Source organism: Salminus brasiliensis, chromosome 19 (genome assembly GCF_030463535.1).
Source record: "Salminus brasiliensis chromosome 19, fSalBra1.hap2, whole genome shotgun sequence".
Taxonomy (NCBI): domain Eukaryota; kingdom Metazoa; phylum Chordata; class Actinopteri; order Characiformes; family Bryconidae; genus Salminus; species Salminus brasiliensis.
The window spans coordinates 1753596-1772230 of NC_132896.1; the positions used below are offsets into that span (position 1 = coordinate 1753596).

The window sequence follows — 18635 nt, forward strand, 5'->3', positions numbered from 1 at the left end:
CATATGAACATTATAGAGCATTATAGAGCGCCCCCTACGCTTCCTGTAGTGTATTACAGTCTGTCAGAATGAGCGTGTGGATCATATGAACATTATAGAGCATTATAGAGCGCCCCCTACACTTCCTGTAGTGTAGTATAGAGCATTATGGCTCAGGTAAACCAAACCCAGGAAATTCACAGGGGTAAAACTATCTTAAATGTGGGTTCTGAGAGCTGTTGCCAGTGACCAGTATCATATTTTTTTCATTTTGTAAAATGAAAATTTAATGTGTTTTTAATTTTGAGGTAAAATGACAGGGTGGTAAATTCACTTGTAAAACACATCTAACACACTAATTACTACTGAATATTTGTATTTAGGTACCAAGAAATTTGAATTGTTATTAGGGTCTGTGGCTCAGATTCAGTTATTTACAGTCCGTTAGTACCTCTTAGTAAAAAAGGCACTGGTCATTAATATGCATAAGCCGCTAAACAGGGTGTAGCACACTGAGCTAATACTAATAATATAGAAGATGTGATTTTATGAATCTGGCCATATAGCTGCTGAGTAACTTCCCTCTAACCACCCTGTTTAAGACACAATAATCCGAAATAGCCGAAGATTTTCAATCAGCTGAAGTGAAGTGCGCGGCCATTTACAGCCCAACGCCGCGGATTTGCGAGCTCAGCCATGGTGGGACCATTTCAGGGACCGTTTACTAACCCAAAACCCTTCATCGGCAGGGGACGGTTGCTCCATTGCTGTGCTTTGGAGCTGGGAAGCCGGGGAATCGGGCCTGGGGCGGATTGAGGATTGTTCAGATTGAATATCTGCAGCATGGGGCAGGAAAATTAAAGCCAAAGGCATCTTATCACACCTAAGCACATCGCAAGACTTGGAAAGACTTTCTGCAGCAGCCATTGCCCACCACACTCCTGCTTCCCCATTCCCTCACCTTTGATGCGGCGAGAATTAATCTGGCGAACTGCGGGGGAGCGGGAATAAACAAGAAAACAAGATCAACAAAATGTTCCAGTCGTGTCACTCCCCCCCCCCAACAACCCACCCGCCACCACCAGCACCCCCTCTGCTGCAACTTTCTCAGATATGAAGCGTGAGATTACGGCTAAGCGCTAAGCGCTAATGTGTCGGGCAGAAGCATTGCTGACAGCAAGTGTAAAAGGCAAAAGCTGGTGAAATCAGCAGAGCGGGCTGTTTGCTGGGATGTATAAACATGAGGACAAAAGAACCAAATTTACTCGTTCTACAATTCCGTTTTTGCTTAGAACCTTGTGGGAACCTTTAAACCTGCAGAACAGAGCAGTTTTAGATGAAAACTACTGCAAGTCACCACTCATATCAACTCATATTAACCAAATTTAGCTGTGATGCTTTGTTCAGTTACAATCCTTTGTTTTTACCACTGTGTTCTAGCAGAGCATCCTCCACGTTCTACTGTCTGGGTTACAGATAGATTACAGCAGTGTAGTTTATGTGAATACACGTTAATGAACAGTTATAACAGCATAATCACTCATGATTTAGTGGATTGGGATCAGGGACAATCCAGGCATGTGTAATTGTATCAGGTATCAACTAATACTTTTTAAGCCCAATCTAATCTACTTGATCCTTTGTTTTTACCACTGTGTTGTAGCACAGTCTGCACACTCTGGCATCTTCTAGGCTTCTGGACATTATTCCCAGCCTGCAGAAGTAAAGAGCTTCCTCAGACAGTGAGAATACAGTTTAGAGCTTCTGCAGTGTGGAAGCATTTCACTTAATGTACTGTATCTGTGGTTGTAGTGCTCTGACTGAAGTTAGGAAGGTTGTACAGTTGTCATTTGTCTATTAAACTAAACAGTTATTATATAAACCTAAATTATTTAGGTTTCACATGAATTATTTCCGACTCTATTCAATGAACTTAAGCTGAACTCTTAATCAAGACCACGTAAGTGTTTATAAGTTTAACAGGACATACTTTATTATGGTCTGAATTTGATGGACAAGTGTATTAAGCCTAAATTAAGACCATCCTCTAATTTTCTACATCAAAACAAAGTGGAAAAGTGTAGAAACTGTCAGTCCAGCATGTAAATCAACATACTCGTGATTTCCATAATTACCCCCTGATTAGAATTGCAAAATGGCACTAATAGCTCTAAACTTCTAAGAGTTAATAAACTGCTTTTCAAAACTTTTTAAAAACTCTGTTGGCCTCTCTGAACACAATGATTACAGATTTATCATCTTAGTGTTACTGAGCCAGGAGTCATCTTCAATGAGTTTCATGAGTCAGCAAAACCAGCAAGAACGAGTGAGGGAACACACACTTTACTGCAAAGCCCCAGTGTTTCTGATCACACTACACTGTTCCAAACACACCCGGAGCATCAGCAGAGCCGACCTCTTTAATGTGTAATGAATTATTCACGGCTGCCGAGTCGAACTCTGTTATGAAGCCGAACAAGAAGAAAGGAAAAACAAATTTTACTCCAAACAGGGGTTCTCAAGCCGGCCTGCGAGGATCCAGAACTGGAAACTGGATTCAAGGTCCAGATTTGAAGACCTCTGCTCTAACCCAATGTGTTGTAAGTTGGGTTGGAACAAAGATCTGGCCTGGCAGGAGATCCCAGTTTAAGAAACCAATGCCCTAAAAGACCAGTGGACGTTTCAGAGACAACCGAACAACACACTGCAGATCTGAGAGCAGTGCTACTGTAGGAGTTCTTTGTTCTGCATTAGGCATTGAGCTTAGTTTTGGGATGGTCTAGTCTCAGCCTGTAGTTTGGTGAGCTTGGAGGGTTTCATCTCGAGGGATCTTACATCCCAATAGTAATTATTCTTAGGTAGCATTTAAGGATGTTTTTAGTTGGTTTTTTTTTTTGCATCACTCAATTAACAATTTAAAGCTTTCATTTGAACAGTGCTGGGCAGTTCTGGTGGCCGGTGGTTGGTGGATATCGGTGGATATCAACACTACCTTCGTAATGGCAAACTAGGGTTCAGTTCTCTGGTTAGGCAAGAAAACCACTTTACACCAATAAGAATCCATGATAAAGGGCGTCAGACTAGAGCTGGGCAATATGAATCATATTGTGATACATTTTGTTATTGTGACACACAATAAGCTTCTCTAAGCATATGGAGGTTATTGTTAATGCTTAATAAACACAGATCAGCTGCAGGTTTCATTACTAACAGTGTAATTAGACTGGTTAAATTAGATAAAGAGCAGCAGATGTTGAGTAGAAATCACTGTATTCAGTACAGGAGAGGATCTGAACAGTAGTTTATAAGAATCTGATACTGATGTTTTTAGTCTGTGATTAGATGTATCGTGATAAATATTGTGTATCATGAAAAACATTTTTTAAATATTGTGATATAGTATTTTTACCATATCGCCCAGCCCTACGGCAGACTAATGCTGTAAATGCAAGCACATTGTTGTTCATTTTTGCGAGTCATGAAAGCAATTTTAGCTAAAAGTGTTGGAAGAGCCATTTGATTGTACTCTGATACTGAATTTCCTCCCAAACATACTAAAATACTAAAAACTAAGAATTCAAAACAGAAATAAATGAATATTTCACGTTTGCATTATTATATTCATTATATATATAATGAATATATATATATATATATACTGTGGTTGTTGACCTTTTTATGCCAGCACAAATGCATGCCACTGCTTTCCACATTTTCTTGCATCACACAGACTTTGTGAGGGGATTTCTGAGAGTTGTTTGTGCTTTAAAAACAAACAAACAAACAAACAGGCCGAAAGTCTCCACGTGCAGAAAACACACAACACGAGCAAGCCACGCCACCGGGAGGCTACTGTCCATGTTGGAAATGCAACAGAAACAGCAGCTGAACTTTCGGAGTGGTTTCAGACAGAAGGGAGGTTCTTCAAGGGTTCTTTTCTAAAGCCAAGGATCTTATATAGAATCACCACAACCCAAAGAATCAAAGATGGTTAGATGGTTCTTTTCTTTGTAGAAGGTAGTTCTACATAGAACCCTTGTTGCTAACAGTATATATCTGCATATCTGCAGCATCGCACGGTTGTAGTGGCCGAGACACAACTCATCCATCGTCTGGGTTGTTGCAGTGCCAGTGGCAATCGTGATTTCTTGCGTGAGTTCATGTCAACAGAATAACATAAACAAATAATAATAATACTGTCAAACGTTTGTCGTCCGAATGAACATGTTGTCAGTTATACATTTATTTTTATTTAATTTATTGACGTCGGCATAAACTGCACGAATGTGTATAAAGGATCTGGAACATGAAAAGCGTGATTAATGACATCAGGAGCAGTTTTCTGGGACCTACGGCATCGTTCGGAGAAGCTTCTCTAGTTCGCGTGATCGTGACGCGAGTGTTCTGCTATGAAACTGGATCTAGCTGCACTTCTACCTTCATCTTAAAGTCCTCTTAAAGTCACTGTTTTTATCACAAATCCTTAAAAGAACACAAAAGCAGAGTAAAAACTAAAGTAAAGAATGAGATGGGAAGGATTGAAACCCAACATAACGACATACATTCCGATGAGGGTGTGGAAAAATAAAAAACATTAAAATATTATCAAAATATTTATAGAATCCACTCACTGTAACATCACGCCAAGGAACTAAAATCATCTAAGGAGGAAAATGAAATAAGTTACCATACTTTAGTTTGTGACACAGAAATTTACATTATATACATTCGTGTTTTTGTTGTTGTTGTTGTTGTTTAAATAAACTCCTTTGCTTGGATTCTTGATTGGTTGTTCCGTCGCTCCGTAAGGTTCCTCGACTGGCTAAAAAGCTCCTTTAGATAGGAATTAAAAGCCCTGTTGGACGCTCCTCTGCGGTCAGAGGGGAGATACAGCCAACCCCAAACACAGTAAGGCTTTTTTTTCTTCTTCTGCGGGTTGGCAACGGTAAGCAGTTATCTCCGAAAGGTGACGTACCCTCAGCAAGAAACATGGCAGACATCCGCACAAAAAAGAAAAATAAATAAAAATATATTATATATATATATTTATATATAGTTATAAAATGGAAAAAAGGAGAAGGTAAGCACGGGAGATGTTTTTGATCTTCTGTCAAGCTGTCAGGAAACTGAAAGGGAACAAAAGATTCCTTTTTTATCCTTTTCTGGTTGTTTTTAAAGATTTTTTTTGTTGTTGTTTTGTGAATTTTAGAAGAATGCTGTGAAAAAAAATCCCCCAAAAAACGGAATAAACTCCTCAAGACTCCTCCTCGTCTTCATCCAGCAGAACTGTACAAGTGTATATGCAGGTAAACAAAATGTAAAAGTGCTTTTCAAAGACTCTTATCCAGTATTTGGAAAGGTGTAGCAGGCACTTAAGTCCGTCCCCACTCCGCCGGTGTCTGACAGTGGTGTGTAAGGTACGCGTCATTTGGGTAATTCCTGGGTTAGCGCGTCTATCCGTCCGTCCATCTGTCCGTCCGTCTGTTCGTCTGTCCGTGCGTCCGTCTGCCGGGCCGGTTTCGGACCCGGCCTAGCCCAGGATGTCCAGGTAGACCGGTGTGGCTTTTCCCAAGGCAAAGAGAATTTTCTGGATGTCTTTGATGTTGAGCCTCTGCTGCGGCTCTCTCTGCCAGCAGCCCAGCATGATGTCATACACCTCCTTAGGACATAGCCTCGGCCTCTCCAGCACACGACCTTGAGTTATACACTCGATTACCTGAGAGAGAGAGAGAGAGAGAGAGAGAGAGAGGAGGATAAGGGTGAGAAAGGGTGAGAGAGGAAGTAATGTTATTAGAAAAACAGAGAGAGAGAGAGAGACAGAGAATAAAGACGAGGGAGAAAAAGAGAGAGAGAATGAGGGTGAGAGAGTAAATAAGAGAGAAAAAAGGGGGCGAGGGAGAAAAAGACAGAATAGGGAGAGAGAGAAAAAGAAAGAGTGAGATAGAGAGAGAGAGAGAGAGTGAGAGAGGGAGAGAGAGTGAGAGAGAGAGAGAGAGAGATAGAGAGAGTGAGAGAGTGAGATAGAGAGAGAGAGAGAGAGAGAGTGAGATAGAGAGAGAGAGAGTGAGAGAGAGAGTGAGATAGAGAGAGAGTGAGAGAGAGAGAGAGTGAGAGAGAGAGTGAGATAGAGAGAGTGAGATAGAGAGAGAGAGAGAGAGAAAGAGAGAGATAGAGAGAGAGAGAGAGAGTGAGAGAGAGAGAGAGTGAGAGAGAGTGAGATAGAGAGAGAGAGAGTGAGAGAGAGAGTGAGATAGAGAGAGAGAGTGAGAGAGAGAGAGTGAGAGAGAGTGAGATAGAGAGAGAGAGAGTGAGAGAGAGAGTGAGATAGAGAGAGAGTGAGAGAGAGCAGTGCATTAGTGAGGGAGAGAAGACAGTATTGATAACCATGGGAGAGCGGACGTGGCTATAAACACACAGTCACACACGCCGCCATTAAAGCCAGACGTTGTGTTGAAGAGCAGCTCGCTCTGCTAGCGTGAGTTCTCCTGTCAGCTGCTCCAGCCGGGCATGTCAGGAGAGAAAGAGCAGTGTTTACTCTCCTTAGAAGCGTGTACCCACCATGTCCGACCATATTACAGCAAACACAGCGAGGCGCAGGCCAGTGAGCGCAGAGTCTCTAAAGGGGAGCGCTCACACAGGCTGAAGGAAGCGAGCGCTGCTGGACCAGCCTCAGCTGCTTCCATAATTAGAGGCGTCAAGTAATGAAGTACAGACACGTTGTTACTTTACTACAGTAGAAATGCTGGTTCTCTAAACTTTACTGGAGTAATTCTTTATTTTTCAGACTTTTTACTTCTACTTCTCACATTTTCACCCAATTATCTGAACTTTCTCCTCCTTACATTTTAAAAACAGCCTCGTTCCTCCTATTTCATTTCCCTTTGTTTTCATTCCGGCTCTAAACCCTGTCCAGATAAATCTCTCCATCCTGAAAGTGTGAGTCTGATCGTGATTGGATGAGAAGTATAAACAGACACCATTCTGACTCCCTATTGGTTTATAAGAGATCCATCACACCTGCACACGTCCCGTCACTCTCCAGCGAGCTCACAGCAGACTGTGTCTGTAGTCTAGTATGAAGACTGTGTCCGTGGCAGAGACTCAAGAGAGCTGCAGTGAAACGTCCCGACTGAGCCCCACATTTACACTCCAATAAAGCTTATTGATCACATTTACATTCCAATAAAGCTTATTGATCACACGCCTCTGAAGTCTGACTTTCTGCAGCTTTACAGAACTTCTAGACAACGACTCCTCATATTTTCCTCCATGAAGCTCATGTTGATGCTCAGTAGAGCACAGAGACGCTCCTTTAACAGAGCTGATATTACTGAAATGCTTCATTTTCAATGGGCAGATCTGCAGCTATAGTGCACTATAGACCCCTGTGGCGTGGTCTAAGCTTTCGGCCTTTGTTTTCCTTCCATTACTTTTACTTTTCTACTTGAAGTCTTTCTGAAACCAGTACTTTTACACTTTTACTTCAGGTGATACTTCAGCTTCTTCAACTCTTTTAAACTCTAGTCAAACTCAAATCAATCAGAAAGGTTCTATATTACACATTTTCATTTCCAAGAAGAACCATATATGGTACTAGTACACTCTTAAAGAGGTTCTTCAATGGATCCTAACTAACAACAATAGTACTACATGGAACCATGACAGCCCCTGGTTGAATGCTTAAATAGCTCTTTACCTGGTTGCATTTATGTAGATGGAAGACCCTTTGCTGACACATCTGTGCAAATGCACACACACAGCTTGTCTAGGCCCTATAGAGAAGTACTGCCAATAGAATAGAATAGGACTCCCTGGAGCTGATCAACATGGGCGTGGCCTAAAGGGATATTTATAAAGCCCCCCAGCATTGAGGAGCTGTGGAGCAGTGAAAGAATTGTTTTCTCTGGAATGATGGTGGCGAAGCTCCATCCAGTACTTCTGGCATGAGGTGGGGTGGTGGTGATCATTATCCAACATCCTGATCAGCAAAATGAAATCAAATCCTCACAGCCATGTTTCAAAATCTAGCGGAAAGTCTTCTTCTCTGGACTGTAAAGACAGTTACTGCAACAAAAGCAGGACCAACTCTTTAAATACCCTTGATTTCAGAAGAAAAATGAATAAGCAGGTGTCCCAATACTTTTGTCCTCTTTTTTGCTACTACTTTTGGCCACGTTTAGCTACATTACCTAGTTTGCTAAAGCTTCTATCCCAGAACTGAGCAAAGCAGAGGTGATAGCTACCAGCTAAACACAAAGGCCTGTCGGTGTGGTGGAGAATGCGCACAGGTAGGTTTACAGGTAGACTTTTGCACGGAGGAAAGCGAAAGCAGAGCACACACACCAGGAGAGGCTCTGTTACACACTTCACAAGGGCACACATCCGCCGCATTACAAACATCCACCCGCCACTTCAACCGCATCTCTGAGAGGGTAAAGTCATGCTGAAGACAGACTACACTTACCTCATTATGTACAATTTGACTCAGAGCCATTGTTACTTTAACAGCCTGAGCTGGTGTCACTTAATTGCCTCCCCCCTCTTGTCATCTTGGCTTAAGCCTTAATTGATTCCACTCCTGGTTAAATACGGTAGCCATAGGCTACGCTAAAAATAGAGCCTCATCATAATTCTACGTAATTTTCAGCGCACGGCTGCAGCTGCTGACATCCAGCTCGACAGCAGGGATTTGCACGGTGCACATGTAGTGTCAAACCAAAGACAATGGTGAGGAACCAGGACAAGCCCACTGGGCTTTCTAAACACACAGGGACATGGACTACAAAGCTACACCGCAGGCTAACAAGAGACAGGCTAAATGCAGCTCACAGCAATTTGCTAAAGTGCGTCAAATGCTGTAGATCCGCCGTTTTCTTGTCGTTAGAACATCACAGTTTCGTTCTTGTTGAAGCTCCTTGACAGGTCCCATTCTATCTTTCTAAACTCCTACATCTACTTGCAACTCATGCATGCTGTTTCATCTATTTTACTGATGTACAGTACAGTGACAAAAGTATTGGGACACCTACACATTACACCTAACTCTTAGCCTGTATTAATAAAGGAGCTGGAGCTGGTCCCCCTTTGCTCTAAGCTCTACCAGCAGCAGCAGGTGTGGAGCTCTGCAGTTACTGAGTCAGTTGGAGGCTTTTGTGCACTCTGCTCTGAGCTCAGCACTCGGCCCTGACCCCGCTCTGTAACTTTACGTGGTCTGACAGACACTCAGTGTCTGAGCTGCTCTCTGTGAGCTGTTCCTCCTAAACTCTTCCACTGTTCAATAATAACACCACTCACAGCTGATGGAGGAAGATCTAGGAGGGAGGGTCTAAATTTCACCAGCTGACTTGTTGTTGTTGTTGGTGCAGCGGTGTCTCCTATTACATACAGAACCACGCTGGAGTTCAGTGAGCTCTTCAGAACCTCCCGTTATTTCCTTGATGTGTGGAAGAGAGGCAGACTGCAGGGCTAGAGGCTTGATTTTACACACCTGTGGCAATGGGACTGAATCAAACAGCTGAATTCAATGATTAAGAGTGTCCAAATACTTTTGTCCATTTCTTTTTCTTGTATATTTCTATGACTTCGGTTTTGAGAATGGTGCAATATAAATAACTAATAAATAACTATTATTATTATTACTATTATTATTATTATTATTAGCATTCTCATCTGTAAATTTCCCTGGTTGTGTATGACGGCTGTAAGATGAGCACAGTGTAGAGCTGCTGCGTTAGAAACAGTGATGACACTGCAGCTTACCTCATTATTGGCCAGCTGGAACCACGGCTGCTTGCCATAAGTGAAGATTTCCCAGAGGATGACTCCGAAGCTCCATACGTCACTCTCCGTGGTGAACTTCCTGTACATGATGCTCTCAGGTGGCATCCAGCGAATGGGCAGCATCGTATGACCTCCAACCTTTTAGAACACACAGCACAGCAAACAGTGGGTTAGTGTGTAGATGTGAGCATATAGAAAACATCTATCATCTCTGCACTGAAAACCTATTGAATAGAGTTTACATTATACAAACCCCTTCTATTGCTGACACAGATGTGCAAATGCACATACACAGTCCCTGTATAGAATACTGCCAATAAAATAGGACTCTCTGGAGCAGATCAACATCATGATCATTATAATGCCAGGCATGGGCTATAAAGGGGTATAAAGCCCCCCAGCATTGAGGAGCTATGGAGCAGTGGAAGAGCTGTGTTCTCTAGAATGATGGTGGGGCTCTATCCAAAACTTTTGGGATGAGTTGGGGTGTTTGGGGATCTTGACCTCAGTAAGTCTTCTAATTTTAACCCTCACAGCTCTTTTTAACACCCTTTATTTCAGAAGAAACAATGAATGATCAGTTGTCCCAATACTTTTGTCCATATGGAGTATCTGTCAAAAGTAACCTCTTAGACCCTGCATGCAAGCCCACACTTTACCAGTTACCAAACCTTCCAATTTTCCTTTGTGGTGAGGTCAGCACTGATCAGCAGTCATCACAACTACCCTTCAGAGCTTCAAACTGTACTCCTATCCAAAATTTGGAAAAGAAAATGGTCAAATCAATGGGGTATTAGTCAGGAGTTTGTCCCATTGTGCTGCAGAAACAGCTTCCACTCTGCTGGGAAGGTTTTACACTATACTGTAAGGAGGACTTGGCCGCATCCATTGTCCCAAAAGCATGAGGTACTGATGTCGGATGATCAGTTCTGCCACTCTAACCCATCCCAAAAGTGTTGGCTGGATCTCCACCATCACTCCAGAGAATGCAGCTCCACTGCTCCACAGTCCAACAGGCATAGCAACCTTAGACCCATGTGTTCACCGCTGCTCCAGAGCGTCCTGTTCCATTGGTCAGTTCTGTTCTTTCTGTGGAGATCCTACAAGCTGTGACCAGACGGCACTGAAGCTGGCAGATCAGACTAGGTTTGAGTCTGGTATTTGATGGGATCTGTTTGGTGCATAATCCATCATTTTTCCATCCTCGTTTTGGTGTTGAATTGTTATTAAAGTGGCAAGAGGACACATTATCAGCTCTGTGAGGGACAAAATCGATAAGAAAAGAGTGATTAGTTCAGCTTTGTGGATGAGGAGGCAGAAGGATGCCCTGAGAGAGAGAGAGAGATAGAGAAAGGGAAGGAGGAAAGGGGAGAGGAAGTTCAGCAGAGAGAAAGAGAAACAAGATATATATAGAGGGTGAAAAACTATCCATTAAAGAAGTTTGACAGCTTCAAACCACTGAGAAATCTGAAATGAAGTGTCCCTTCAGGCTTCCCCCCAGCCAGATATTAATCGATTAAAACTACGTGGCATTAATCATCGGTGCCCTAGGCTGGCGTCGGACTGAATTGATTCAGAATCTATTTCCTGCTGGTGTCAATGGCAGTGTGATAATTATATCCATGCTAGGATGAACTAGAGTGACGTTCCAATGGTGGCGGCACGGTTATTGCAGCTTTCAACTCTTAAGTGGCGGCTGCGTGTTAATTACAAAGCTCATTAGTGCAGTTCACACACCGTGGCTAGGCTATCGGCTCCATGCGGGAACACAAAGACACACACACAGCACTACTGCGAGTCAGTCTGACATTATAAATGACTCAGTTTGGGTATCATTAGATGTCTTTTATACACTTATTGTGCGTTTAATATTAGAATTTAGATCGTACAAGAATGCTAATGATAGCTTTACTGTCCTGTTTGTCCAAAGATGCAGCTTATAGTCCCAGAAATGAAGCACAGACACAATCATTCCAACCCAAGTTCCATCTTCAGCTTCTAAAATCAAAAGAAACATCTACCGGTAAGATTAAAGTAAACTGTCCACTGGATCACATCCAACTGTGCACTGGCAACGGTGCACGGCAGCAGTGTCCAGCAACCATTACAGGCAACGGTGTCCAGCAACAGCATCCTGCAATGACTTTGAGCTGAGCATTGCTCAGCGCTCAGCATCAGCTGCTAGCAATAGCACTTAGAATCCATGTCATAACAGCATCTAACACTTGGCAACTGTGTTTAGTAACAACAACTGGCAAAGATGCCCAGAAATGGTCCCCAGCAACAGCATCTAGCAAAAACACTTGGTAACCACATGAGCAATGATGCCTAATAAGAGCAATGGTGTTCAGCAATGGTGCCTGGCAACCATGTCAACAGCGCAGTAGTTACTGAAAACCATGATTAGCAACAGCAACCAGCAACAACACTTGAAAACCGTGCTCAGCGTTGTTTCTTAACAACCATGCCCAGCAACAGCACTTGGAAACCGTGCTCAGTGTTGGTTCTTGACAACCATTCCTAGCAACAGCATCCAGCACAGCACTTGGCTACCATGTTAGCAACAGTGTCCAGTAACAGCATCCAGCAACAGCACTTGGAAACCGTGCTCAGTGTTGGTTCTTGACAACTAGCAACAGCACTTGGAAACCATGCTCAGTGTTGGTTCTTGACAACCATGCCTAGCAACAGCATCCAGCAACAGCACTTTGCTACCATGTTAGCAACAGTGCCCAGCAACAGCATCCAGCAACAGAACTCGGAAACTGTGCTCAGTGTTGGTTCTTGACAACCATGCCTAGCAACAGCATCCAGCAACAGCACTTGGCTACAATGCTCAGCCACAGTGCCACCAACTGCTTGAACAGTACATGGTGTTCTTCTCAAATGAAAAAAAAAGTCAGTTTAAAAACATAAAAAATCAAATCTCATCTTTAATACGCTGAATAATTCATTATTGATTAAATTAAAGGATGAGCGAATTATTCTTCTCAGCATGGGACACTTCTGTCACACATGGAAATGGAAATACCTGCGATGTCTACAGAGAGGGAGACAACCACTGGTATTCTATTTCCCTCAAACGCTAGTGTGTGTCCATGTGTGTGTGAAAGTCAGAGGGGACAGTGAGATGGGCGGTAATTAGCAGTGTGAATGCACTGTAATGTGTGTAGGGATGGGAGTGAAGGGCCAGTGAGGCTAATCAGCCACGCTTCTCTGACCTTCAGTTACAGACACACTCCAACCAGCTGGAACAAACAGGTTATAAAAGTCGCCTTCCTCTCCCCGCTTCCTGTCCCTCCCCAGAGCTCTGAGAGGTGTGAGGGAAACGTGGAGGAGAAGCGACACTCTGCTCGTTCTGCGAGATTGGCTTCAGACTGAATCCAGCCCTGGCCAGGAACAAAACCTTCCCCTTCTAAATTAGAACACACTGTGCTTCACATGGGGCTGGACAGAGAGAGAGAGAGAGAGAGAGAGAGAGACAGAGAGAGACAGAGAGAGACCCCTTCTTATGAGCTCACACAGATGTGCATATATATAAATATATAAAGCCCCCCAGAATTGAGGAGCTGTGGAGTAATTATGGATGTTGATTCCTTCAGTAGATGTTTACACTCCAGAACCTGTTAGCTTAGCTAAACAGATCAGTAAATCAGGTATGTTCTATGCTAGGCTAGGCTAGGCTAGGCTATGCTATGCTATGTAGCTGTGGGGTATTATGGTGACATAAATCCAGCCAAAAACTGCTCATTTATTTAGTAAAAGCAATTTAGTAAAAGTGTTTCATGCTGAGGCAAAATAGCGTAACAGGGTGGTAAATAGCCTTGTTAAACTGAATCTGAGCATTTTCCGCCCCAGGCAGAGGAACACAGCTGAGTTTTTTGACTAACGCAAGCACACACTCATGAAGGCCACCCTTCACAATCCCACCCTTAAGACCCTAAGGCCTTTTGTCCTTTATTCCTGAAGTGCTCGGGGTGGATAGATGTGAATCTGAAATTTCTCAATGATGAATAACAGGGTGGTAAATAGCCTTGTGTAACTGCATCTGAGCACATTTCCCCACGTACTCACTATTTATCTATCGAACAACTGTAAGTAAAGGACTGGTAAGAGGTGCTGCACCCTGAATTTGACTACACTGAAGCCTGTGCGGGGTATTGTACGAGTTTATCGTCACGTTTGACGTCACCGTGTTTCTCCAGCAGCGAGACGTTCTGTTTGTGCTCTTGTGTTTAGGAGACTAAATGTACCGACTGCATTTCTATTAGTCTAAATGGCTTCTCTCTGGCCTGCGCCCCAGCAGCTCGCTCCTGTGTGGAACGGCGCTCTGCTGACGAATGCAAATCAGGCCGCGGGGCTTCGTTTCGGAGCGGAATCGCGACTGGCAGGAAGGTGACAAAAAATGTCAGTGCGATCTCAGAGGACTGCGCTCGGAAAGCCGGGACAATTAGCACGCAGGACGGGGGAATTTTTATAGACGGAGAACGCAGAGACAGAGTCACGGCATAATAATTAATGTGTATCTAATTCGAAAGCATGTCTAATGGAGTGAATGGGTGGCGTGAGGTTTGAGAGAAAACCTCCGGCCCACACGCCGCCCTTCGCCCTCCTGCCTTTAATAGATTTGCTCGTTATGGCGAGGAGAGCGATGAGAGGGGAACTACTGAGTGGAAGCAAAGCTGCTGGTCCACAGCGTGATCTCACTGAGCTACATAGTGAATTATGGGTGCTTGACCCCTACCGATTACTTACAGATACCATAACATTAATATCAGCCATAACATTAGTACTTTATTAATATTACATAGGTGACAGATCTGAGCATTCGAGGCATTGGACTTTACAACACCTATTAAGTGTTAAACTGTTTCTAATAAAGTGGCCAATAAAGAAGCACAAGGTAAGTGTTTCTAATAAAGTGGCCAGTAAAGAAGCACAGGGTAGGTGTTTCTAATAAAGTGGCCAAAAAAGAAGCACAAGTTTGGTGTTTCTAATAAAGTGGCCAGTTAAAAAGCACAAGGTAGGTGTTTCTAGTGAAGTGGCCAGTAAAAACAAGCACAAGGTAGGTGTTTCTAATAAAGTGGCCAGTAAAGAAGCACAGGGTAGGAGTTTCTAATAAAGTGGCCAGTAAAGAAGAACAAGGTAGGTGTTTCCAATAAAGTGGCCAGTAAAGAAGAACAAGGTAGGTGTTTCTAATTAAGTGGCCAGTAAAGAAGCACATGGTAGGTGTTTCTAATAAAGTGGCCAGTAAAGAAGCACAGGATAGGTGTTCAATCAATGTTCTTCACTCCACCTGTCAGTGTTTTTAATGTTATGGCCGAATGTTGTATTATATGCTGATCATCATCATCATCTCAGTGACGTAACCCAGCCAATAAGAGCAGAGCTTTTCACTTTTTCGAGTTTGAGAAAGACAAAAGCGCTGACTTTGGCTTTGAACATTACTTCATACAAAGTGGACCATCGTTAAAGGATGTACACTGGACTCTATCAGTGAATATCCCCATCACTTAAAAAGCTCCATTAATGAAGTTTTTTGACTAAAGCAAGCACACACTCGTGAAGGTCACCCTTCACAATCACACCCTTACATCAGAGAAGATGGTCAGAGGTCTTTTGTCCTTTATTCGTTCAGCATTCCGGTGGATAGCTGTGAATCTAACATTCCTCGGTGGTGCCCGACTTCAGTTATCAGGGAAGGGAAGTTATGTGGTTCAAGGTAAAGTTAAATAAGAGGTTAAATGTTAGAAGAATTGCAGTAGAAAACGGAGCCTCAGTGATATTCAGCCTTTTAGCAGGGAAATCAAGGAGGGTTCTACTGTATCAACCAAGCAGACCACTATCTAGAACAGAACATCCACTATCTAGAACAAAACAACCTACCCAACAGTTTTGGAACATGTGTTTCTAATAAAGTGGCCAATAAAGAAGCACAAGGTAGGTGTTTCTAATAAAATGGCCAGTTAAAAAGCACAAGGTAAGTGTTTCTAATAAAGTGGCCAGTAAAGAAGCACAGGGTATGTGTTTCTAATAAAGTGGCCAAAAAAGAAGCACAAGTTTGGTGTTTCTAATAAAGTGGCCAGTTAAAAAGCACAAGGTAGGTGTTTCTAATAAAGTGGCCAGTAAAAACAAGCACAAGGTAGGTGTTTCTAATAAAGTGGCCAGTAAAAAAAAAAGCACAAGGTAGGTGTTTCTAATAAAGTGGCCAGTAAAAACAAGCACAAGGTAGGTGTTTCTAATAAAGTGGCCAGTAAAAACAAGCACAAGGTAGGTGTTTCTAATAAAGTGGCCAGTAAAGAAGGACAGGGTAGGTGTTTCTAATAAAGTGGCAAGTAAAGAAGCACAAGATAAGTGTTTCTAATAAAGTGGCCAGTCAGTGGAAGTGCAAAGTAGGAGTTTCTAATAAAGTGGCCAGTAAAGAAGGACAGGGTAGGTGTTTCTAATAAAGTGGCCAGTAAATGGAAGTACAAGGTGGGTGTTTCTTATTTGACTGCAGTTTAATGGCTAATCTGGTAGTGCGTGGGCTTATGAATTGGTGTTGTTCAGTGTCCGTGTAGAAGCCGGTATCTGCGGCAACAGAACAGGTTGAAGTCAGGGAAGGGAAGTTATGTGGTTCAAGGTAAAGTTAAATAAGAGGTTAAATGTTAGAAGAATTGCAGTAGAAAACGGAGCCTCAGTGATATTCAGCCTTTTAGCAGGGAAATCAAGGAGGGTTCTACTGTATCAACCAAGCAGACCACTATCTAGAACAGAACATCCACTATCTAGAACAAAACAACCTACCCAACAGTTTTGGAACATGTGTTTCTAATAAAGTGGCCAATAAAGAAGCACAAGGTAGGTGTTTCTAATAAAATGGCCAGTTAAAAAGCACAAGGTAAGTGTTTCTAATAAAGTGGCCAGTAAAGAAGCACAGGGTATGTGTTTCTAATAAAGTGGCCAAAAAAGAAGCACAAGTTTGGTGTTTCTAATAAAGTGGCCAGTTAAAAAGCACAAGGTAGGTGTTTCTAATAAAGTGGCCAGTAAAAACAAGCACAAGGTAGGTGTTTCTAATAAAGTGGCCAGTAAAAACAAGCACAAGGTAGGTGTTTCTAATAAAGTGGCCAGTAAAAACAAGCACAAGGTAGGTGTTTCTAATAAAGTGGCCAGTAAAGAAGGACAGGGTAGGTGTTTCTAATAAAGTGGCAAGTAAAGAAGCACAAGATAAGTGTTTCTAATAAAGTGGCCAGTCAGTGGAAGTGCAAAGTAGGAGTTTCTAATAAAGTGGCCAGTAAAGAAGGACAGGGTAGGTGTTTCTAATAAAGTGGCCAGTAAATGGAAGTACAAGGTGGGTGTTTCTTATTTGACTGCAGTTTAATGGCTAATCTGGTAGTGCGTGGGCTTATGAATTGGTGTTGTTCAGTGTCCGTGTAGAAGCCGGTATCTGCGGCAACAGAACAGGTTGAAGTGATTCACTCAGGCTGTCTATGTTCCTCCATCTCACCCGGGAAAGCCCAGGACCGAGGCTAAAGGTTGCCAAATCATCACACTGAGTGCAAATCCACACTGACATGTGGAGCGAGTGGCTGCAGGTGTCTGAAAGGCAGCGTCTCCTCGAGTGTGTGTGAGATGATGCTTCTCTTTGGTTACATGAGCCAATGAACGTCATGTTCTCCTTCATTTACTGTGACTTCTCCCTCATGGTCAGTCTGTCAGGGTTCTCCTGGACGCTGAAGCGTTCAATGTGTCAGCTACTCCTGAGCTCTCGGTGATGTTCGTAATGACTGAGGGGAAAACATGTCCGGCGATGTTACCAAATAGTCTTCCCACGGCTCTGCTGGACACACTGACACCAGGACTGTGGCTCTGACTGGTTGCAGGATGCTACTATCCACGCTGGACCGGCCATAGCATTTTTTTTTTATCTAGAGTTGGCCACCGCTGACAACAGTGACCCAACGGAGTCTGTCGCAATGACTCACGCAAACGAATGATTCCAAAAATAGCTCAGCAAAACAAACTGCTGGCAGGAAATGTGACAAATCAGAAAACAGGTCTGGGCCCGAGTTCACTCTGAGGAAAATGTAGAGGGACTGTGTGATGCTTGAGCAATTCCAAAGTGGTTGCTAGGGTATTGATAGATGGTTACCAAGGAGGGGGCAGTTGTAAAGCTAGTGCAGGTAATTGCTATGCTGTAACGTATGTTTTTTTTTAGGTATCACAAGTGGTTGCTATGGTGTTGCTAGGGCATTGTCAAGTTGTCCTATGTGATTCATATGCAGGTTCTAAGTGGTTGCTGTGCTGCAGCTATGCTTTTGCTTAGGCAGATGCTAAGCTGTTGCATGTGGATACCATGCTCTTGTCAGGTGGTTTCTATAGTATCCCAAATGGTTGCTATGGTGTTGCTAGGGTGTTGTCAAGTTGTCCTATGTGATTCCTATGCAGGTTCTAAGTGGTTGCTGTGCTGCAGCTATGCTTTTGCTTAGGCAGATGCTAAGCTATTGCATGTGGATACCATGCTCTTGTCAGGTGGTTTCTATAGTATCCCTAAGTGGTTGCTATGGTGTTGCTAGGCAGGTTCTATGCTGCCCTTTGTGGTTGCTATGCAGGTTGCAAGTGGTTGCATTTGCTAGGTTTTTGCTGTGGAGACCCAAGTGGTTGCTGTGTGGTTAATAGGTAGTTTCTAAGTTGTTGCATGTGGATATTATGCTCTTGTCAGTTGGTTTCTATGGTATCCCAGGTATTTGCTAAGGTGTTGCTAGTCAGTTGCTATGCTGTCCTAGGTGTTTGCTCTGCAGTTTTTTAAGCATTTAATGGGGTGTCCCAGACAGTTGGACTAGGGTGCTAACTGCAAGTGGTTGTAATGCTGTTGCTAAGTGGTTTCTGTGGTATTC

The 18635-nt window shown here is 43.0% G+C and overlaps 1 protein-coding gene across 5 annotated transcripts in view; it reads right to left on the reverse strand.

The window, feature by feature from the left end:
• Positions 1-1073: 1073 nt before the first annotated feature.
• Positions 1074-18635, reverse strand: part of ntrk3a (neurotrophic tyrosine kinase, receptor, type 3a) — a 290365-nt gene continuing 272803 nt past the window's right edge. For all 5 annotated transcript variants that reach the window (XM_072663005.1, XM_072663007.1, XM_072663006.1 and 2 more), the window contains 2 exons: positions 9739-9897; positions 1074-5695 (listed from right to left, as the gene is read on the reverse strand). In XM_072663005.1, coding sequence (XP_072519106.1) covers positions 5510-5695; positions 9739-9897 — 345 coding nt within the window. In that variant the 3' untranslated portion in view covers positions 1074-5509. The remainder of the gene's footprint in view (positions 5696-9738; positions 9898-18635) is intronic.